At 48.7% G+C, this 23,591-nt stretch overlaps 1 protein-coding gene across 2 annotated transcripts in view; it reads right to left on the bottom strand.

The window, feature by feature from the left end:
• Nucleotides 1-896: 896 nt before the first annotated feature.
• Nucleotides 897-23,591, bottom strand: part of HNF1B (HNF1 homeobox B) — a 52,708-nt gene continuing 30,013 nt past the window's right edge. The window contains exons 5-9 of one of the 2 annotated variants that reach the window (XM_082679989.1): nucleotides 22,324-22,484; nucleotides 17,268-17,403; nucleotides 13,435-13,629; nucleotides 10,879-10,997; nucleotides 897-1,856 (exon numbers count right to left, since the gene is read on the bottom strand). In XM_082679989.1, the coding sequence (XP_082536115.1) occupies nucleotides 1,836-1,856; nucleotides 10,879-10,997; nucleotides 13,435-13,629; nucleotides 17,268-17,403; nucleotides 22,324-22,484 (632 nt within the window). In that variant the 3' untranslated portion in view covers nucleotides 897-1,835. The remainder of the gene's footprint in view (nucleotides 1,857-10,878; nucleotides 10,998-13,434; nucleotides 13,630-17,267; nucleotides 17,404-22,323; nucleotides 22,485-23,591) is intronic. The other variant, XM_082679990.1, reaches the window with a different exon arrangement.

Raw genomic sequence — 23,591 nt, 5'->3', positions numbered from 1 at the left:
CCTCTTCCTGGAACACACAGGAGCCAACCAACAGGACATCTCAACCAGAGACAGCCAATCTTGGCCTCTCTTGATACATGGTGCTCGGCCTTGGCCCCAGTCCTTTTCAACCCAACCTTGAATTTTCTCTTGACCACTTTAGCCCAAATTACATTGTCTGGGGGAGCCAGGGGCCAAAGGAGGTCAGCGTTTCCAAACCTACCCATCCCTGCCCCGGGCACTCAGTACATTTGCCCGGCTCACTAAGAATTACGTCTTCCACTACACTGAGATTTTGAAAAACCTGTTGCTTGGGGCCTCGTTGGCATGATGCCCTTGCTTACACCCAGCTTGGGAACTGCTCTGTCTAGAAGTCAGAAACCACATGCTGGTAGGTCTACGCTGCACGTAAGAGGAGACGGCAAAGAGGACAGGTCCAGCCTCCTTCTTCCTGGAGTCAACACTGGATCATCTGTGGCAAAGTCCCTGCTGGCAGAGTGTTCAGGCCTCTTTTGGCTTTTCGCCTTCCTGCCTGGGAAGGAAGAGCCATTCTCCTGACTAACAGCCCTACGGAAGGGAAGAGAGCTGGAGTTAACGCTTAAAAGGAGGTTGAAAATGTTACCCACGGGGATTCCACTTTTCCTACTTTTTCTCTGTTCCTGTGACCAACAGTCACCAAGAGTTGGCTCCATGTCTACTTCTGTGAGTCGCAGAAAGACAAAGGTATTGGAGTCTGACTGGGGTTACAGCCTTTTCTTACCTTAGCGGTAAAGCCAGCCTGAAGACACTGGGGCATGCAGCAGCGAGCCTGGTGGAGTAAGTGGAAAACTCCAAGGAGACCAGGGGCCAGGGGTTCTTGGAGGAACCGTGGCAGGGGAAGAGTCAGAGACAGACAGAAATATGAGACTCTGGGCAGTGACAAAATAAATTGTTTTAATGGGAGGTTTTCGGAAAGGGCAACTTTTCTTTGTGCTATCAAACAGCCAGTGTCCCTGTCTTGGGGTTTCCTGGGGAGGTACTGGCTGATCCCCCAACCCCACCGGAAGCGAGGACGTTACTCTGACACTATGCTCAGCCCTTCCAGGGATCCAGAGGTGTGTCTTAACATCAGGAGATTGGAGTGAGCTAGCAGACAGTCCAAAATACACAGTCCCTGTGTGTGCCCGGGCCCGAGGAAGGGGGCAGGGGCTTCACTTCCACCTTAGATATTTCTCCGTGGGGGAAGACAGAGGGGGCAAATCACTTTGAAAATTCAACTCTGACCTTTACGAAGGAAACGGATAGACACTTTAGTATTATACACGGGGCAGAGGGGAGAGGAAGTGGAGGGGAAATTGCACTTAATTACAGTAGTTTATAGTTTACACCCATTGGACAAATTTACTTCTTTAAAAGAAATTTCCAGATCAGCCGGGAGGGGGGCGAGGGAGGGAGCTGCTGATATTTACAGTGCGTTTGGCTCAGTTCAATAGCACGTGTCCTCCTCGCCTCACTTCAGTAACAGATTCAAGTTTTCACATCAGTTTGTTCGATGAAGGAGCATAATGTAGACGCTCCGGCTTTCTCTCTTCCTCTTCCTCGGTTTCTCATCTCCCGCCTTTAGGACAGACCGGACGGGAGAGCTTGACGTCTTGGGAGAGGCATCGTGACAATACTGCATAGAAGGGAAGCTGGGCTCCGGGCCGCGCCTCTCAGAGCGGATTGTCCGAGGCGCTGGCAGGACGTCAGGTGAGCAGGGACCTCTCGCAGGTGCTGCTTGTCAGGTCACTGCGCTTTTCTGCGACAGCTGCCTGGAGGGTGATGGTGTGGAAAATAGGGTCCTTGTTGCTGTGCACAAAGTAAGTGATGTGTGGGCATCACCAGGCTTGGAGAGGACACTGCAGAGAGAGAGGAGAGACGGCTCAGCTGTGTACATCTGCTGGGACCTGGGCCATTAGTCTGGCTTCTCTGGGGGAGCTGAGACCCAACTCAGTCAGCAAAGAGCTGAGGCTGGAGGCCTGGGGACCCCGTGCCTGCTGAGCCTGAAACACGCTCCCTTTAGGAAGACCTAGGTGCCGGCTTCCCTGGCTACTTCAGAAGAGAGAAGTGAATTGCCGCCGACCTTGAAATAGTCATAACTCGCCGACCTTTATCCTGAAGTTGGGCTCCTCTTCCTGTGAGTTTATAAATAAACTGCTCAGTTTGGTGGCAATGGCAGCTGGATGGGGAGCTCTTGCTTCTGGCGGAAATAAGGATCTCTTCCTAAGTCCTCTAAGAGCAGGGTTTCCCCTAGACCCCTTCCCAAACTGTAATGGACCCGTGAGTAGCAGAGATCCTGTTAAAATGTACTGATAGATTCTGATTCAGTGGACCTGGGGTAGGCCTAAGAACCTGCATTTCTAATCAGCTCCCAGCTTGGGCGGATGCTGCTGATATATTTTGAGCCACGAGGCCATAAAGCGCATGAGAAAATCACCACGTACTCACAAACGATCCATCAGGGAAGAAGCATGGGGAATTGCAAAGTGCTTTCTACAACATTTGTTACCGTCAGGACAAGAGCTCAGAGGACCAGGATCTAAGGGCTGAAGGCCTCTGATGCCAGGCTTCCCGGTGCGTCGGGGCAGGAGACCTACCCAGCATGGAGGAGCCTTTGAGAGGAGCCAGACCCCCATCCGAGGCAGCCTCTGCTCCCAGAGCCCTGGGCCTTGCTCATCTCAGCTGTCTTGGAACACCACTGCTCGCCCTTGCCTTCCAGGGAGTCCCTTTTCTCCTCTCTCTGTCTCCTCCTTCTCTTTCCCCTTTGTTGTCATCTCAGGGGAAGGTTCTGCCCTTTGGCTTCGTGGCTTATTTTCTCAAGACCTCACCCAACACACACGCGTGCATTGCTCGCGCGCATACACGCACACCTCCCACTACTATTAAAGGCCTATTATCCCACTGTTATCTCATTAATCAGTGCTCCCAGCCATAGCCTTGTATGAGGCTGCCTTTATGTCCATTTTACAGGTGAGGAAAACAAGGTCAAAGAGAGTCCGTGGATTGTCCAAGGTTTCAGACCTAGGAGAGTGTGGGGATTCAAACCAGTTCTGGGAGACCTCCCAGCCCGCGTTCTTTCTATTATGCTGAGGTTAGGAGCCTTCTACTAGCTTTCTTCTTGGTCAATCTCCTTTCTCTGAGCCTCGGTTTCTCCACCTATAAGATGAAGGTCGTTGGGGGATCAGAGGGGCTGCTCTGTGTGCAGTACTCCACACGGTGCTTGGTGTAACTGTCCTTGGTAACACTGGGCTGCCCGGGGTGCCCCCTCCAGAGCTCCTCGGAGCAGGACTGAGCTGTGCGTCCGTGGGAGGAGACGGCTTACTGGCCCTTCTTCATTCTTGAGGCCCTGGTCAGGGTCCTCTGATACCCTTTGCCTCCTCTTCCTTCCCCCACCCACCCCCACTCTCGAGTTTCTTTACTCCCCACTATCAGCCTTTTTCCAATTTTCAGATTTCAGGTGGAGGAGAGAGAAAATGGCTTGTGACCTTGCAGGTTTCAATAGAAGAGCAAACACCAAGAGCAGATAAGGAGACGCCAGCAAGATTCTATGACCTGTCATTAGGGATGGGCTCCCCAGCTATCAAATGTTTGCTCACATAATAAAATGGTGGCAGAGCCCTAAATGTTGTCAAAGGAACTAGGGTTATTTGCCCCCTTCAGAGTCTAAACACAAACATCTGATAAGGGGTGCACTGTGCTCCCTCAGAACGGAGGCCTGGCTCACCCAGCGGCGCGGGGGCCTTGCCCGAGGACCTCTGAGTGACTACAGAGCCCTCGTCTGGAGGGTGTAGTGGCTGGGGGATTGTTAAGGACGTCCTCACCCTAAGAAGATTTGATCCGTAATGGGGAAGAGCTGACATTTATTGAGGTCCTACTGTGTGCCGGGCTGCACCACTAAGTAAGGGCTTGACACGCATCATGGCATTGAATGCTCACGTCAGGCCTCTGAGGTAGGTAATTCATTCATTTCACACGGTTTGGAGGTCCTTCCATATGCTTAGCCCTTTTTTAGGCACTGGGTGTGTGTGCAGTTGTGAACAAAACCCTGTCCCCATCCCCACTGAGATTACATTCTAGTGAGGGTTTTGAACAATGAATGAGTAAAACAAAATGCATAACATAGAAGTTTAGGAGGGGATGAACACTCTAGAAAATTAAGCATGGTAAGAGGTTTCAGTGACTGGAGGGAAGAGGCAATAAATTAGGGAGGGGCATTGGAAGGTGATCCCCCCACTCTTTGAGGTGGTGATGTTTGAACTGAATGAAATGAACGCAGGTGAAGATATGCATTAAAGAATATTCCAGGCAGAAGATACCGCAGAAGCAGAAGTCCTGTGGTGGGATTGCTTCAGCTCTGGTTCAGCTGAGGCTGAGTGACAGAGGGAGAAAGGGCCGTGGTCTGACCACATAGGGCCTTGGAGGTCCCTGTTTCAGTCTGGTTGCAACGGGAAGCTAGTGGAGCATTTTGACAGGGGAGCGACATGATGGATTTCCCTTTTCCAGAGATCACTCTGGCTGCTGTGTGGTGAACAAAGCACACCCACCCCTGTGGGGCAAGACTGGAAGTGGGAAGTTAGGGGCTGCTGCAGGAGCGAAAGACTGATGGGGTGGTGAGAAGCAGTCAGACTGAGGATGCATTTTGAAGGACCCCTAGCAGAACTTATTGATGGACTGGATGTGGGATGCGGGGTATGAAATGATCAAGGGTACCCTCAGGAATCTCACTGGAAGAACTGGTATCATGTTTGGAAATGGAGAAGCCCAAGGAGGAAGCAATTTGGGTCAGGAGGAATTGGGACAAAATGAAGAGCGGCAGGTTCACTTTGAGAGCTTGTCAGGTATGTTAGGTATGCATCTGTATGTGCCAAAGACGCAACAGGTTTGTGAATGGACCCTCAGGGGAGAGGTCTGTACTGGAGACAGAATGATAGGATCCATCTTTGTGTCCACTTGATCCAAAGCCCTGGGACTGGAGATTGCCCAGGGACAAACATGGAAGAGAAGAGGCCAAAGAATGAGTCCCAGTGCCCTTTGACAAGTAAATGTCGCAAAGACGAGTTGCCAGCCAAGGAAAGGAGGAGTGGCCAGTGTCATAGGAGGAGAACCAGGAATGGGTAATGTTCTAAAATCCAAGTGAAAAAAGGAGGGAGTGATTGGCTGTGTCAGAGATAGAGCTTGAGAGATAACCACTGGATTTGGTGACAAGGAGGTATCAGTGAGCTGGCCAAGAGGGGTTTCAGGAACGTGGGGACAAAAGCCAGACTGAAATGTTCTCAAGAGAGGTATATATACAATGCGGGGGGGGGGGGTATATATACAATGCAGGGGGGGTATATATACAATGCGGGGGGGGTATATATACAATGCGGGGGGGGTATATATACAATGTGGGGGGGTGGTATATATACAATGCGGGGGGGTATATATACAATGCGGGGGGGGTATATATACAATGTGGGGGGGTGGTATATATACAATGCGGGGGGGTATATATACAATGCAGGGGGGGTATATATACAATGCGGGGGGGTATATATACAATGGAGTACTCCTCAGCCATCAAAAAGAATGAAATTTCACCATTTGCAGCAACATGGATGGATTTGGAGGGTATTATGCTTAGTGAAAGAAGTCAGACAGCGAAAGACAAATACTGGATGATATCACTTATATGTGGAATCTAAAAAATACAACAAATGAGTGAATATAATAAAAAAAGTAACAGATTCACAGATTATAGAGAACAGACCAGTGGTTACCAGTGGGGAGAGGGAAGGTGGGTGGAAAAAGAAAGGAGATTAAGAAGTACAAACTACTATGAATAAAATAAATAAGCCACAAGGATCTGTTGTACAGCACAGATATTGGAATACAGCCATTATTTTATAATAACTATAATGGAGTATAACCTTTAAAAATTGTGAATCGCTATGTTGAAACTTATAGAATATTGTAAGCCAACTATACCTGCGTTAAAAGAAAAGAAAGAAAAGAGACCTGGGGGTGAGGAAGTAGAGACAGTGAGTACAGATTATTATTAAGTTAGATTAATTATAGCTCTATTAATTACAAGTAAAGATTATACTTCCAGTTTTGTAGATGAGGGAACTGAGGCTTACAGAGGTTTTAAGTGACGTGCCCAGGGTCTCAGGACAGAAAATTCTGTGCTCTTACCCACTACGTAAGATTACTGCCTTTTCTGCGAATATTCTCGCTGTTCTGATTTTGTAATAATCAGGGCAGGCTAAACATTCGCTATATTAAGACCATGCATGTGTCCCCAGACCTAGTTCTTTTCCTAGGTCTGGTTTTATAAATGCTGGTGATAAACCAAGTCTGATTTATATGATGAATCTTATGTGGGAAATGTCTGTGACTCTAGGTATCCGATCAACCTTGAGAAATGGTAGCACAGCTAGTGTAATAACTTTTGAAGATATCCATTGCTAATTTGATGATTACCCGTTGCCATTAAATGAATTGTAAAATTAAAAAAAAAGAAAGATTACTGCCTTTTATCTTGAGTGGGACACCAGGGAGAAATAAATGCCCTTTGCCATTTAAAATCCTCCTTCCTAAGCTCGAGAGACACTCAAGGTTACCATCAGGGAAAGCCAAGATCGACCCAGCTGCCACGGACTGGGTGTTTCCAGCCAAGCGCTGAGCTGAGTGTTTTACAAGTTTTATTGTGTTTTGTCCTTTCAATGATCCCATGAAGGAGGAATCGTTATCTTCATATTAAAGGTGAGGAAACTGAAGTTCAGAGACGCTAGACTTTTCCCTTTGGTCACACAGGTAGACAGTGGTAGAATCTTGAGCCCGGGTCTGCCTCGCACCCACGTCGGCTCTTCATCAGCCCACGCTGCCAGTGGGGAAGGTTGGGAGGGTGGGGGGCAGCTGCAGGGCATTTATGACGATGAGGCTGCCCACCTCCTTCTCGTCAGCACCCCTGACGGTGACTGCTCCGGGGGTCCTCTCCTGACCTCTCTCTACGTACACTAGGAAGTGGAGCGGTGGGTAGAGAAGTTGTGGAAGTAGGAGTGGGCTCACAGCCCGCCCACACTCGTTCTAGCCAAGGCTGGTGCTGGCTGTGGTCTGGTTTTCAGGCTGGCAGGCTGTCGTTTTGCAGGAGGCTCAGGAAGAGACCCACTTAGGTGGTAACTCTCCAGCACCCAAGGGTTGAGAAGGGGGGGATGGGGCATAAGCTCTGGAAAGGACGGAGGATTCCCAGCAAGAAAGTTCCAGCCTGAGGTTCCCGAAACATGATCCGCGAGGCCCTGGGGCATGTCTGTCTTGACAATGGAAAACACTGGGATCAGACAGCTTCAAGGTCAAACGCTGGCTTTAGCCTTATACTGGCATAACCTTGGGTCATTTCTATGAGTACTTTAAAAATGGATCTTAGGACTTCCCTAGCAGTCCAGTGGTTAAGACCCCATGCTCCCAACACAGGGGGCACGGGTTCGATCCCTGGTAGGGGAAGATCCCCGCATGCCGTGTGGCATGGCACACGCAAAAAAAAAAAAAAAAAATTAAATGTTAGAAAAATGGATCTTAGAAGGTGAGTGTTGTTTAATGGATGTGGAGTGAGAAGAACCAAAGTCTGGAACTCCAACTCCAGATTTACCATCATGTGAGTGTGGGCAGATTCTTCCCCATCTTTGAAGTTCAGGTTTTTGCTCTATAAATCAGGCATACAAATTTCTACCTCGCAGGATGGGTGGGAGGATTAGCCAGGAAATTAAGATGGACAAGCATCTGGAGTGCTGTGTGGCAAACGGGAGGCAGTCAAAAAATGCTAGATCTGAATTCATTCATTCATTCATTCATATTTACTGAACATCTACTAAAGCCCAGGCATTTCGCTACACACAAAGGGCTTGGGTGCTTTGAGAGGCCCTGAACTATTTGCTTTTCTCCTGGGAGATGGGTGAGAGGGCATCCTGGTGCCAGCAGGAGAATGGGAAGCAGGGATCTGGAGCCTGGGCCCAAGAGGCAGGATGCGCTCGAGAGACGGTTCTAACCCTGAGAAATGTTATTGTCAGAACCTCGTTTGATCACATGCAGACCAAGCAGTGAGTTAAATATTGAAGGAGCTAATGGAAGGTGTCTCCTAAAGGATCACAGACAGAAAGGGGGTAGGAACAGGGAGGAAGCTATCACTTCGAGCACGTGACTCTGTACTATGCATGGTCTTCAGACACTTTGAATATTCTGTAAGAGGGAGGTGGGATTTTCCCCTTTAGAGATGAAGAAACTTCGTCTCACAGCCATGAATTAACTGCCCAAGGTCGTGTAGCAGGGGTGAAGGAGCTGGGATTGGCTCAGGCCTGTTGGCTTTTCCTAGCATTCTACGATGTCTCTAAAGCAGCATTGCCCAGCATGGGTCTCTATTCACTGCCCACATCAGCACAGGAAAGATTCTGAGATGCCCTGCCCTGTGGGATTTCTGTTGAGCCCAGCTGTTTCCCCAACAAATGTGACCATGGAATCTTCTCCTCATGCCATGGGCCCCTGATTCCTAGCAATAGCCTTGAAACTCTTTTTGGAAAATACTACTTTAAAACAAAAAAAAAGCAGAATTGCCACCAATTCTCTTCCAGAACTCACTTCTGACCCTTTGCCTTTGGAACAGAGTTTGTACAACTTTTCTTCACCTTGGGTTCCTTCTGCTGCCAGGAGACAGCATCTTTACCCTCTTTTTACTTCATTCTGTCTTTCCTATTTCCTCTTCTCCTGTAGTTTGCAGGAAGAAAGTTTCCTGACTGGAATACAGTATGTGGGCTTAATTTTTACTCATGTTCCTGACCGGTAAAGACCACAAGAGCAGCGATCACCACGGGTGTTTTAAAGATGGGTATTGGAAGACAAGTATTATTTAAGTGGAAAGAGTCCAGGATTTAGAATCAAAGACCAAAGTCCAGAAGTTTGGCTCCCGAATATCATCTGTGTGACTTTGGGCAGGTGACCCTGCATCTCTGAGCCTCAGTTCATTTCTTTGTACTTCTTAGGAGGTTTTGGTAAAACAGAAAATGGTGAGATAATATTCATGAGAAGTATCAGTGTAAACTGTAAAGTGCTATATGAAGTTTTATCCTTACTAAATGTTATCATCATCCTAGAAGTGAGTCCATCATAGACTCCTGAAATGTCCAGGGACTCGGAAACAACTTCACAGTAGTTCTAGAGGGCCGTCCAGGCGGCTTCAAGGTCGGCTGGCCACTCTGTCCGGTGGAGGGGAGAAGCCGGCTGGGGGCCGGTACAGAGTCTCAGAGAGCATCTCGAAGCATTTTGATTAAGAGACCATTTCCTGAATTCAGAGGACTTGTTTCAACAAGCAAGCATCAAAGTCAACTTGGGAAAGACAGGAATCATTAATCACAGCCCCATCTAGGGCTGACCAAGCGGCAGATGGATTGATAAACCTTTCAAAGGGGAAGGTATTCCCAAGCAGGGCTGCTGCGCCTGGCTGCCCCCCTGACTGAGATTTGTGAGCACAGATAAATGTTTTCCCTGCTCGCTACAAAGAGTGGGAAATCACATGGGAGTCGAAGGGCAGGGTGATGGGGGCTGTCCTTTCATCTTCCAATGGGTGAGAGAAGGGTAGCAAAGCAGGTCCCACACACCTCTCCCTCCCCAACATCCCCAATTCCAGAGCCTGGATGCCTAAGTTGTATTCAGCATCCAAGATGTGCCAGGCGCTTAATCTACACGACATCATCAAATCCTCAGAACAAGCAGATGTTATGACTTGTTTTAGAGATGAAGAAAGTGAAGGCTCACCGAGGTCAAGGTCACCAAGCGAGTGGCAAAGCCAGGAATTGAACCCACCTGTCTGACGCTGGCGGACCAGGAGGAGATGGGGGCAGAGGAAGAACAGAGAAGGCTGAGCCCGTGAAAGAACTTGCTCAGAAACACACGGCGCTGGATGAGGTGGGATTTGAGGGAAAAAAAGACCGTCAACAGGACCAAACCCTGCCGAGAGCATTGGACATGAAGTTCAAGGTTGTCACCTACTTATCTAGCAATCAATAAAGGCCAAACAGTTCCCACACTGCACAGACCCCAGCTACTAAAAGGTCCTATTGTGTTACTCTGGAATTGTGACCTGTGTGCAGACATCTTGTTCTGTTCTCTACCTCTTGCCATCTCATTCCAGTCCAGCTGTCCAAGCTGCAGCCTCAGCGTGGGTCATCTTGACTCCCCATCCCCTCTATGTGGAGGTGGGCATTAGTCATCAACTGACATGGTGACTAAGCCTCTGGATTCCCCACTTTCAGTGCACCAGGAAGTGGATTCTAAGTTTCTCTGTAAAACACCAAGTAAATGCAGGTCCCTGGCAAGGCCAGGCTGTCTACTGGGGAGTCCCCATGGGTTGGCAGAATTGCATCATTCTCTAGAGCTTACAGCGTTGGGGGTCCAACATGGGTCCTGGACTGGGTGAATCAGCCTGAGAACTCACTGGTCACTTTCTCTATTGGTGGGAAATCCTCAGGGACCTTCTTGCAAAGCAGGGAACTCTGCAGGGGGTCTGACTTTCTGAGCCCTCCTTGGAAATACCTTTGCTGTGGCTCACTGATCAATCCATTGGAGATACTCAATCTCAGTGCCTACAGGCTCTGTGTAATCCAGTCTCTAGCAACTGATAAAACTTCAGTACTCTAGCGCTCTTGTCAGGGATGCTGGGGGGAGCAATAAGTCCCTCCCCTTCAGGCTGTGGCCCATCTTCTTTGCCCTGTGACCTCAGGGATTTCTTTAGCAAGTACCAGGGGAGCCTCAGAAGGATCACGCTTGTGGTTGAGTCCACACTTGCCGCACTCTCTGCACATGAGTAGCCATAGTCATCCCTCCCCTCCCCCCACATCTTCTTGCCAGCGTTACCTGTTTACTGGAAGACATGTTGGTGAGCGTACTGATGCTGCTGGTATCTGTGACCACCATTGCCGATGGAAACCGGGAGGTGTGGGAATACTGGGGGGGTTCCTGCTTGTGTGCATACACTAGAGAGACAGAGTGAAGACAAAATCAACGTGTAGATCACACAGGCGTGAGCATAGCTACAGACCCCCGCCACCTCCAGCCCACACCACTGCTCCTGCTTCCCCAGGCAGATAAAAGGAAGGTGGTGGTGGTGGTTATGTCTGGCAAGGCAGTGCGATGTGATAGAAAGAACGGCCATGCGTTTAAATCCTGGCTCCTTAATCAACTCAGTTAGCCTCAGTTTCCTCACCTCTAAAATGGGAATGATATAGGATTAGAAGAGCTTGTGTTTAAAGCACTTCATACCAAATAGATCAGCAGCTTTGCACAGTGCCTGGTGTGCAGTGGTGGCTGGCACTTCTGGGGTGGGAGCATTTCTTTCCCCCTGACTTTCAACAGAGTATTAGACTTCTGGGCATCAACAAGTGATCCTTAGGCATATGTGGTACATCTGAGAACTTAGGGCAAAAAAAAGTTCTAAATAGCTGGCAAAATGAAGAAGCTGGCCTGTTTGCCTACCGTTTCTGCCGTGACTCAAGTACCAGGTCTCGTGCTAGCAACTGTAGATTAATTAGTAATTGTAAATGGACACGGATGTCATTACTTGTATAATTCTGGGCTGTTCCGGTTTGCGCTAGAATGCCTTATGACATCACACAGATATGAAGGCTGATGGACAAAATGAGACTAGATACCAAGAAAGCCTCCAGGAGCATGTGGCCCACTTTTTGTTTTTCTAGCATGTGTCCACCAAGTCTGGAACCTTTGACTCACGCTAGTTCGTCCATAAGAGTCATGGAAATTCCAGGTCACGTGACCAACCCAGAAAGCATGTGGATGTCTGGCCTTGAGGGAGGGACCAGCTTGTTCTACCAAGGAGTCCTCCAGTTGGGAATGGGGGTGAAGGTCACAGCCCCATGCCTCAGCCTGCCCTTCCCTTGGAGGGAGGCTGGTTATTTCCTGGCCTGGGGCAACCGTGAGCTATCTCTTCAGAGCCAGCCAGGCCAGCTGGGCCATGGCAGTCCACAGGTCACTGGTAACCACTCTCCGACTGTCATACCCGGGCCTCGCCACTGAGGAATCCTGTCCAGGTGAGGGGTGGGGGCAAGTGGGGAGCATACTGGCCCTGGACGGAAGGGCAGTGGTACACCTGTGGTCCCAGACTCTGCTACAGGCTGTGGTAGATTTTTTTAAAGCCTTGAAAATGTGATTGGAATGTGAGATGGTACTTAGAAACCAGCTCCGCAGGCCTGGGAATAGAGCCCTGAGCATAGAAGAAGGCTGAACTTGGCTGGTCTCCCTCAGACCCACAGCTCTGCCTGAGGCAGCCGGAGGAGAAACTGAAATCCTCTTTCCCATCCCTGCCTCCTTCTATTAAGGAGTCCCTTGATAAATAATCACTTGCATTTTTACAACTCTTAACACTTACCAAACACAGTTCATACCTATTTTTGTTTCATTTCCCTAATCACTCTACATGCGCACTATTTCCATTTTACGAGGATGAAACTGAAGCTGAGAGTAGCTAGGGAACTTAACAATGGCTCCCTAGCTGGTAAGGCTCAGAGCCAGGATTTAATCAGACAGCTAGGTCTGTCTGACCCTAAGGCTATCACTCTATTCCACAGACGTCCCTGGTGTCCCTGTGGTAACTGTGCTTGAAGCAGGGAAGCCATCCTTTCCATGATTTCTCCCCAAACTCAGAGGCCAGGGACTACGGCCTGACGTGGCCAGAGGACTGGGGGTCTGGGGCTCAGGAGGGGGTAGGGGGAGAGACACGGGGGATGGGGGTGGGTGGGAACTAAATGGTTGAAAGGTAGACTTGGGGTAGGTGTAGAAATTGGAGGTGGGAAGCAGCCTCTGTGTGGTGGGCAGAAACTCTAATATTCCTTGTGCAGGATGATGTGTAGGCGGTATTTTCTGCCCATGTTCATGGTTCTTGATTGGAGATGTCTGGGGTGTGGAAATTGGAGGGTGTGGGGACTCTGGAAGATTTTTCAGTTTCAGAGAAGGCAAATAGGAGGCAAATTATATGCCAAGTCTGATCATTTGGTAACAGCTGCCTGGAACTTTGAACTGAAAAGGCTAAGTTGAGGCTCGTTGGGAAAAGGGGCTGCGCTTGACTGGGGGTCTCTTCCACGGGGGCCAGGGTGGGAAAGGGGGCATGAGTTCGTTCCACATCTAAGCTACCCTTACTCTCTATCTCCAGCTCCCCTTTCCATATAGGTCTTAATTGTCTTCATCAAATCTTCCCCCAGGAATCCTGGGGGTAGAGAAGAGGACCAGAAAAGGCACAGCACTGCATAAGAGTTATGCTTGAGATATTGGCTTTGTTGATCACAGGTAGGGAAAAGTGACCAGACCAATAAGCTTCCAAGAAGCTTCAGACCCATAGAGGGAAGAGCTCGGCTGCTGAGGTCCCTTTGGGCTCCCTCCCTGACTTGCCCGTGTCCTTACTGTGTGAGTTCTGCAGCTGCGTCACAGCGGCCATGAAGGGCTGCTGGGCCATGTGGCTGCCCGGGCTCTGCTGCATGAGGGGCTGCTGGTGAGAGCTGTGCAGCTGCTGGGAGAACTGGACGGGCTGCAGGGCTGCCAGGCTGCCGGCCACGCTGTTGATGACAGGGACGCTCTGAGCTTGGGAGGAGTTGAGGCCTGTGTGAACAAGAGGGAAGATTAGAGATGGCTTCAGGGAGGAGGACAGGTGAACAGATGTGAATGGTCATCAACGGAGGCCCTGCTATTTGCCAGGCACTGGGCTGAGCCTGTTACGTAAGAGACTGCACAGAAAGCAATTTTATAGACCCATCTTATAGACCAAAAAACTGAGGCTTAGAGAGATTAAGTTGACTTGCTCAAATTCCACAGCGAGTTGTGGATGCAAATGGGCTTTCAACAGATCTGAAGGAGACCTGAGAGTCTCCCAAAGTTGTCCTGTGACCTCCCAAACTTAGCTCCCTTGAGGTTGCAGGGCCCTGTGCTTGCCTGCTCCATTCATGCCTGGCTCTGAGGGAGCAGGGTTAAAGGCATCCACACCAAGGTGCAGATTACTGCCCAGATATATCTGTCCAGCAGGGGGCAGGAGTGTTCAGGGACCCACATTTGGATAAAAAGCAAAACCCCCTCCACAGTCCTGGAGGTATGGAGCCTGAAGCCCCTCATTTAGCGGGCTGTGCAAAACCCGAAAGAGATCAGATGCTCATTCTCTTGCCTGGAACAGAGAGGGGATAAAACACTGCAACTCAATCAGTCTATGAAAAGGGTATATCTTATCTGGCAGCACAGGGCTGCTGGCCTCAAAAGGACCAGGTATTGGAAGGAGTAAGTAGTAAGTTGAAGGTTGGCAGTTCCAGTAGGTGTTGCTTTCTGTTCTGGAAGGATGAGGGCCTCCGTGGTTCTGTACTGTGTCTGTATCCTAAGGTCTCTTTAGAACTGGGGCCAGCACTGCAAAGATCAGGTCCCTGGTACCCACCCTCCATCGTCTCCCTGGGCGGGACTCTGGGGAAGGCACCTGAGGCAGGGTGGGAGTGGGGATGTGAGGATCAGGGGAAAGACACCCCGACCTCTTTCCTGGAACTGCCAAGGTTCCTTTGACCTTGCTTTCTGGGAAGTGGGGGGAAGAATGCGATGAAGGAGGAATCCCAGAGAAAGGTCTCTTTTAGGCAAATGTGGAAAAGACACCTAGAGAGCCTTTCCTGAGACGGAGAGGGTTCCATAAGCAGGTTCACAGGAGGAGGCAGTCCTCCGTGGAGATAGCACAAAGACCTCAACGATGGCCTGCTCAGAACCCAGCTGATACTGTTATCAGAAACCTAAAAGGTGAGACCCATGAGCAGAAGGGAAGAGGAATAAGCCCCCTCCTGGCTCTCCTGGCTGGGACTGGGGAGGTGGGGTCCTCTGAGCGCTCAGAATAGTGCTATCTCCAATTCCCCAGGGGTTCGGCTTCTCCTCTAGGCAGTGTCTCACCCGATACCATGATCTCCTGTTTCCCTTTCCTACCTTCTACGTAAGGTCGCAGTACCCGAGGAAGCCCCGTGGATTTGCTGTTGTCTCCCCGAGCCCATTGCCACTGCTCTTTTTGGGAAATCTCTGCCCAGAAAAGCAAATTATGCTGTCTAGAGTGGATGACAGTGGAGGGCATACTTCTGCAACCTGCCTGTGTTTTAGAATCATCCTGGGGAGCACTTTAAGAAATATACATTCCTCGGCCTCACCCATGACTTAATGAGTCAGACACTTTAGAGGTGAGGCCCAGGAATTTTATTTTCAACACAGTCTGTGACCCTGATGTGCCTCAATTCCAGTATGGAGAGCCACTGATGTCATTTGAGCTCCTGCGAAGTGTGACTCTTGGCCTTTCCATCTGTTTTCTGGGCACTGATTCCTGCTTAAGAAGCATGTTATCCAGTCCAGTAGGTGAGTAGAGAATGAGGAATTGGCACTGCTGGGTAATCTGTTATCACATTCTCCTTGGGCCTCTGCAGTCGCCAGGCAGGGCCCACATACTCAACAGGACAGGAGTTGGCTATTCCTTGCCCCAAAACTCATCTCTCGGTTTATTGGCCTGTCGTGTGGAGAGCAGTACAAGTTTGGACTCGTAACTGATTCTTCATCCTGACACTCCATGGGGTAGGACCACTGCATCTCAGCCACGTTTTCTGGTGACCCTCATCACGCTTCAAGTACACACACACACACACACACACACACACACACCCTTCTAAGGTCAACATACTCTGGTGTTGGCTGTCTGCAGTAGGAGATTAAGATTATTGTAAGAAGGTAGAGAAGTATGGATGAGAGAAATTAGGAGGAACAAAACAGAAAAATATGTAATAGCTCCAGGGAAAATTTTAATTCCGATAGTGCCTAAGAAAATATATAACTGTGTGTGTCAGCCAAAGCTGGACGTGTGAAGAGAGAAGGTAAGTGGGACAGTTTGTGTATCATTTTGGTTGTAAAAATATAGGTGGGATATCTTATCCGTAGGCCTTTTCAAATCTTCTAGAAGGTAAGCAAGCTGGTTTCAGTTATCCTATCTCATTCTCAAACCCTGGTGTTAGCGTGGTTACCATATTGCTGGAGAGGGCCCCGTGAAAAGGCAGCAGATTTTAAATACTTTATTTTGTGAGTCCGCTAAAGGCTTCTCCTTTCCCACTTCGCTTTACAGAACTCAATGGGGAGGGCATCAATCTCCCAGCTGCTGAGGACAGAGAGAGCCACACTGATTTATTCAGTAAACTCCTGTGTCTCCTAGGGGCCTAGCCCTGTTTTGCCCTCAAGGAGAGCACAAGTCCTTCTCTTCAGAAGTGATCTGAGTTGCTACCCTGACTAGAGATGGTTTAGGAAGAGAGGCGATCCCCAGGGTGAAAGAAAGATAAGCAATGTACTGCCCTTCGATCTTTCCCGAGACTTCTCAGGGATGCTTCCCTGGGTCACAAGGAAGACTTGGCCTGAGCTGTTACCATAAGGCTGATATATGCTGAATACACATCAACGTTATTACTCTGAGGGAGACATCCACTGGCACAGCCGCGTCAGCCTTCCTGTGCCCTGAAATGGCCCATCTGTGATGGATGGGGATGGACTGTCTGTGGGATGCGAGCTGCTGGGGCTGGAAGGACCTGACCCCTCTCCCTGTCTTCAGTCCTGGGCATACACAACCTATTTCTCCTTAAATCTGTCAAGGCTCAGAGATGCTGTGACACTTTCCTGCAGAGTCCCTTCTCAGTATGTTTTCACCGTGGGCCAAGGAGGCCTCGTTCGACCACACAAAATTCCCCTTTAAGAAGGAAGCCCCTCATGTCTTGCTCCATCTTGGCCAACACAAAGAAACATCAACACAACCCAACCTCCTGGAAAACCCACCACATACTTAGGGATAGGAATGAACACCAGACAAAAGTATAAGCTACAGTATTATACATACTCATGCTTTATCGATTTACAGGCATGTCTACACACACGGTCATTGGATTGCCAACCCATTTTACAGATGAGGAGACTGACCCTCATAAAGCTTCAATGATTTGACCCACAATGCACAGCTGGTGAGCTGTGACCAGGATTCAACTCCGTTCCATAATTTTCTCTTATTTTAGGCTAAACAATCCAAATCTTGCTGAGGAGAGAAATAAGGAACGAAACGAGTTGAATCAAACCTACAAGTGTTGGGTGAGTTTTAAGGGGATCTTCTTTAGTTCTTCAGTTTTTGTTTTTTTAAAATCAGGTTGACTCATTTCCCATGCTGCTTCTCCCTGCCCCCAAGTTATCTGACCAAGAACAGAGCTTACTTTGTGCAATGGCCATGACTCCAGAGAGGGGGGTCATGATGAGGTTTTGAGATTGCTGGGGATTGTGGTGGGACAGGCTGTGGATATTCGTCAAGGTGCTGACCGGGGGCAAACCTCCTCCTGAGACTGAGATCTGCTGGAGAGAAAAAAACAAGAGCAGCATGAGTAGAATCAGGGTTGCAAAGAGCAGTGTCCAAAAGGACGTGGCTCAGCAATTCCTCGGCACGGCTAATTCACTGGTTCATTCATTCATTCATCCATTCAGGAACAATTATTAAGCACCAAGTGAGGGGTAGGCACCGTTCTAGGTACAGAGGATGGAGTGGTAAGTAATATTGACCATAATCCCTTCCCTCATGTGCCTGTTTGTTGACTACCTTTGAATTACTAGCTTGCCTTAGAGATTCCTCAGCCCATGTGTATCATGTGATTGTCTCTGGCTCATGTTGAAAGTATCCTCTGTTCTGCTCTATGCCCTCTATACTATTGGTGCTAAAGACATGTGATTGCTAAAAATAGTAGCTGAAGAAATGCCCTGGGATTCCCTAGCGTAGCAGATTAGGGCCCAGGCAGGAGCACAGGGAAGCTTTCACTGAGTACAGGTTCTAGGAAGCACTGCTCATGCATTAACTCACAAACCTCACTAGAGCCACGAGGCAGATACTTCTGCCATTTCCATTTCACGGATGACAAAACTGAGGCTCAGAGTAGTTGTGCAGATTGCCTGAGATCCGACAACTAGTAAATGGTAACTCTTGTGTTCGAACCCAAGTCTGTCTGACTCTAAAATTCAAGTTCTTACATTTTACAGAGGACTTTTACCGGATAATTATTACTAAGGTTTTTCTGGGGGAGATCAGCCATTATTGGGCTTCTCTACTTTTCCCAAATCTCTACTATACATCTATACATTGAAAAAAATTTTTTTTTTTTTTTTTTTGGGCAGGAAGCTACTATTGTAATGACAAAGCTACTAAATGGGGCTTGGCTCCAGGTACCCCTACTCTGTTTCACCATTATATGTTAATGACAGATTAGTAAGAGAAACCTACTGAGTTTTGTGTATTTTTGTCCAAGGCCACTCTGAGTCCTTCTATTTATTCCTAATAGTGTCTTTTCCTTATCGATTTTCTTCATTTTCCCAAGTGTATATATAACGGCATCACAGGCCTATAATGCTAATTGGGTCTCTTCCTTGCTAGTGCTAATACGTCTACATGTCATATTGCATTGGTTAGAATTTTCCCAGTAGTATTAACCAGTAACAGAGGTAATAGATGTACTTACTTTGATTCTGTATTATCAGAAATGCTTCCAATGTTTCCCCATTAATTATAAGGAGTTTTCAGTTTTACACACACATACACACAACAAACTTTTATTCATGATAAAGTAGCTTACTATTTATAGTTTTAAAATAATTTTTAGAAGTATTACTAAGAAAGGACTGTCCCTCCTCACTCTGAAATAACTCAGACATTCTTGATGGCACCAGGAATGCTGACAGGTGGGTTAGGGTTGGGATACATACATCAGATGTTTGAGTCGCCCTCTCCTTCTTCCTTCCCTTGTGACCCAGAGCTCCTTAGACTATAGGTCTCACACCAGCACCCAGGGGGGAAGACACTCTCTCTTGCCTGCCCTTCTGATCAACCCCATAGCTTCCAAGGTGAATTTGAAAAAGAAAGAAAGAAAAACCCAAACAGGTTTGTTTGTGTTTTTAAAATGAGCATCAAGACATGAGTTAGGGGTCACATGACCAAGAAGGAATTCTGACCACATCAAACAAGAGAGAACCAGCTTGTTTGCTGGACTTGTTTTTCAAAATGTCAGAGTCATTAAAAAAAAAAAAAAAAAAGTCAGTGACCTGCCTTCAGACTTGCCCTGAGTAATGCAGTCCTTTGGAGAAAGTCAATGGAGTGACAGTAATCTCTGCCATTTCAATGTCTGGTTTTAACGGTGAAGGAGAAACGTGGGTGCTAATGATAAAAACAATTTAAATGTGTATGGTTTTCGCGCTTGTAAAGTGCTTTCACTGATTGTTCTCAATAGTTAATGGCACACATAGGGAAGGCGTTATGATTATTGCTCTGTGGCACAGATTAAGAAACTGAGCCTCTCTCAATGTCTTGTAATAACCTACAATGGAAGAGAATGTGAAAAAATATATATTTATATATGTATAACTGAATCACTTTGCTGTACATCTGAAACTAACACAACATTGTAAATCAACTATATTTCCATAAAAATTTTTTAAAAAAGAGAAAGAAAGTGAGCCTCAGAAGAGTTGTGAGAGCAGCTCTGTGTCACCTGACTCGTAAGCGAGGAAGCCAGGATTCAAACCCAGTGCTGCTGGGCTTTAAGTCCCGTCCACTTACTATTTTGGGGGGCACCTTGGTCAAGCTCCTTCCCACTCTAAAATGCAACCATCTTCTTCTATTTGCCTTCAGGACTGATGGAAGCCAGGGAGCTGCCAAGAATATCTGTCATGATCCTCACAGGATAATCCAGAGAGTTTGAATGGTATCAACGCTGCCTTTTGCAGTCCTTTGCTTTGTGCTTCACATACCTACCATCTACAAGGTTGGTACTATTAACTCTCCTTTGCAGACAAGACGACGGAAGTTTGGAGAAGTTAAGAAATGTACCCAAGTGGTACAGTGGCCATGAAGAGCAGGCGATCTGCCTCCAGGCCTGAGCTTTTCACTATTAAGCTCTACTGCTTTGATACTGTGGAAGTATCCAGCATGGGCTTTTCTAAAACACAAGGTTCAACAGACACAGACTGCAGTCTGAAACCTGGCCAGCTCTTTGTGGACGCATGCCATTTGGGCATGGGGTGGGGGCCAAATAGAACAAAAGAAAGCTCAAAGGGATCACCATTATTTCCAAAACCAATCCCTGTGGGAAGATTTCAAATGCACATCCTACCACAGGTCAGCACACGAAGACTGTCATTCCCTGGATGGGTCTTATCCCCACAACGGCAGAGTTATAGGCAAGCCTCACACCACCCTGGTGATGCAGGCATTGTTATCCCCCATTTTCCAGATGAGGAAACTGAAGTTAAGCAACGTCCATCCTATGGCTGATAAACAACAGAACCCACGACGTGGACACACTAGTTCCCTTGCTGCGTTATTTTAAACCATACTCCACTCCTGTCTTTGGTGGACCAGGATCTGTGATGGGCTTGTTATATATTAACCGAAAACAGACTCTTGAATTTGGGCATCCAGTGATAGTGACATAACATATGAGCCAGGGTGTTGGAAACTAGAGAAAAGCTGGTCCCTGCAAACAAGCTTCCAGGTGTTTGCTAACGTTGAGGTGTGCTGTCTTGGTCAATCATCAATCCAATAACATACTGCTCATTAGGGCGCTGCCGAGCAGAAGAGGAAGAAAAAAGCGTCTCCTGCGGCTGCCTTTGGAGCGCCCCGGCCTGGGTGAGGCAGTTTGCTTGTTACGAGGAAGGGCGGGAGGGTTCACAGGGAAACCCCAAGGACCTTCAAGCAATAGGAGAGGAGACCTGTTTCCTCCGCTGGGAAGTCAAGATCTCTCCCGCAAGCCCCGCCCCCCTCCTCCAGGGAAGTCTGGGCAATCCTTTAACTTATTTGGGTCTCACAAGGCAGCCAAAGAAGAAGCTTAAGGGATGAGAGGTGGGCAAGGGGGCTGCAAAAGGGCTCCCCTAGGAGGATCTTTTGTTTCCTTTTGCAGAGACCACTACCAGGGATTGATCAGCTCAAGTCCCCAAACTAGAGTTGGCCAGGCCTGGCGCTCCCCTCGGATATTACACTTTGTTTTTTCCTCCAGGGAGCTGGGGACTCAGTCACCTGTGACTCACCATTCCTGTGTTGCCTACACGGCACACACGTCAAGGTCTAGAATGGCATCGGCTCCCTGCCCGCCACCCCCCACCCCCCACCCCCCCCCCACCCCCGCCTCTAGGTCAGACACCTTGAAGGAAGGCATACGGCTCCACCTTGAGCTTGGAAGCCAGGAACCCACGGCTCCTCCCTCCTGTGAAACACAGAGCATGACCCAAAGAATCAAGTTTTCCACGTTCTACCCTTCCTAGTGTCGTCATGCTGCGTTCTCTTGGAAGCCGCCCTCCCCTGCTGCACTTGTGTTGCTTGAGGATTAGAACGTCGAAAATTCAACATCAACTAGTCTATTCCTCACCGGGCGGGGCTGCTCAACTGACATCTGGGGCTGGGCTGTGGTTATGGGTATAGACAACTTCATTTAGGGAGAATAATACTGACATTCACCTAACAACAATCGCATTGTCGTTCATTGAATATTTACCGTCCCCAACACCGTGCCTCTCGTGTTATCACCTTTGTTCTGCCAACAACCCTAGTGTTATTACTTTTTATAGATGAGAAAGAAAGAGCTAGAACCTGCCCAAGGCTACACAGCTATTAAATGCCGAGCTGGGATTTGAACCCGGGTCACTGTAACTTCAAAGTTGGTGTTTCCCACTCACCCTGTAAGCACCGCCCCACCCCACCTGCCATTTTGTGCTGTGATCTTCACTGCCGTCCAGTGTCCTTCAAAACCCCCGTGCCAGAAGCTTCCCCACCTCTCGCCATCCACTCAATCCTGACTTAACTACCCTCCTTGCCAGGACCAGGGGGGTGTGAAGAGGAAGAGGGGGCTTGTTTCAAAGTGAGGTGCTCTCTGGGTTAAAAAACTGGCTTTGGAGGCCCTGGGTTGGGGGGGATGAATGAGCGTTTTATCAACTCAAATGTCACTGGCAGCCCCAAAACAAACAGTGTCCCACCCGCTTTGCTCCTTTATGAGGCATTCAATCAATAAAACGAGAGCAGGGCTCTGTCAGATTTATTGGCTGGGTTCAAACCGAACACCTCTTCCACCCGCCAAAGGCTGGGTCACCGGCTCTACCTTTCCGTTCCAACTCTGGACGGCCCCCATTTTCCCCTGTGGGGCTACAATGGTTCATTGTTTGAGGCAGGCCTTGTGAGAAGTTGTGTTTGTTTTGCCTCTTATCTTATCAGCTCCAGAGCTACAATGGCCCAGGTGTACTCACCATTTTACCATCAGGTGAGAGGAGATTGTGGCCCGGGTCCAGGCTGGCTGGAGAGACTTGCTGTAAAACAGACTGGCTAGTCACCATGGCGCTGTTGCCATGGTGACTGATTGTTGAGGAGGAAGTGACCTCATTGTTTCCCTGCTGGCTGTAGCGCACTCCTGCAAAACAAGGCAGACCCAACAGCGAAGATTAGTGCCACCTGACCCGAGAACGCTTGCTTTCTAGGGTGGATGACAAGGAAGAAAAGCTGCCTTCTATCCGCTGTCTTTCTCTAGGGTAGAGGTTGCATGGCCTCTGCTTGAATTCTAGAATGTAATCTCCATGAGGGCAGGATGTTTTTATCTGTTTTGTTTTGTTCATGGCTGTATTCCCTCGGTAGCCACTCAATAAATATCTGTCAAATGAATGAACGAACGAATGAACAAATGAATGGATTCTGATTCTTGTTGCTTCAGCATAGTTCGTTTAGGATTTAGGGGCTTCTCTTTCTGGCTGGCGTATTTCTTTTGTTCTTCAAAATGCCTTCTAGAAATGTTTCCCTGGCATCACTTGGCCAAGCAGGGCTTCAAAGCATGAGTTGATGGATTTTACGGAGAGGGACTGGCCCAGCAACCCTTATAAGGGCCACAACAAAATGCACCAGACTCTGTGCACCACCATTTTGGCCAAGCCCAAGAGGCCAGGGGGACACAGGCGGAGCAGGGTCAGGATGGGGCTGAAGCTAGGAGTCTTCGGTTCTGGAACTCACATTCCTTTGGTGGGGTCCCATTTGGCTGACTTCCAGGGCCCAGGGGAAGGCGTGTCTGCTAGGAGGTGGGGCAGGCAGCAAGCACAGGCAGGAGGCGGATGCCTAGTAAACCACTGCAGTTTGGTCTGCAAGGGAGGGGAGAACCAAGCATGTGTGCAACGTCACTGCTCTGACCCTCCCTCTCGCTCGGGAACCAAAGCGCAGGTCTGTGCTCAGGAAAGGGACAGTGCTGGGCAGAGACCAGGCGGCTGAAGGGAGCTGAAGGGGGAAGAGAACCTGGGCCCAGTGTGCAGAGTCCAAGTCCTGCTTGATGTGCCCGTGAAACAGCCAAAGACGAAGCCAGGGGTAGCTGGGGCATCTCACCCTCAGCTCAAAGCTGAGAAAGACAGTGTTCTGGTTTATGCTTTGGATTGGACAGAAAGGTTCGGGGGACCCTGTTCCTACCTGCAAGGGATGGAGACCAAATGCCTTAGGCATGGAATTATTTGGAGAGGAGGACCAACTTCTCCTTCGTTTT

This window comes from Grampus griseus (genome assembly GCF_964374135.1).
Source record: "Grampus griseus genome assembly, chromosome: 20".
Lineage (NCBI taxonomy): Eukaryota > Metazoa > Chordata > Mammalia > Artiodactyla > Delphinidae > Grampus > Grampus griseus.
Note: the sequence above shows the minus strand (reverse complement) of the source record. Positions and strands in the feature narration are given on the sequence as shown.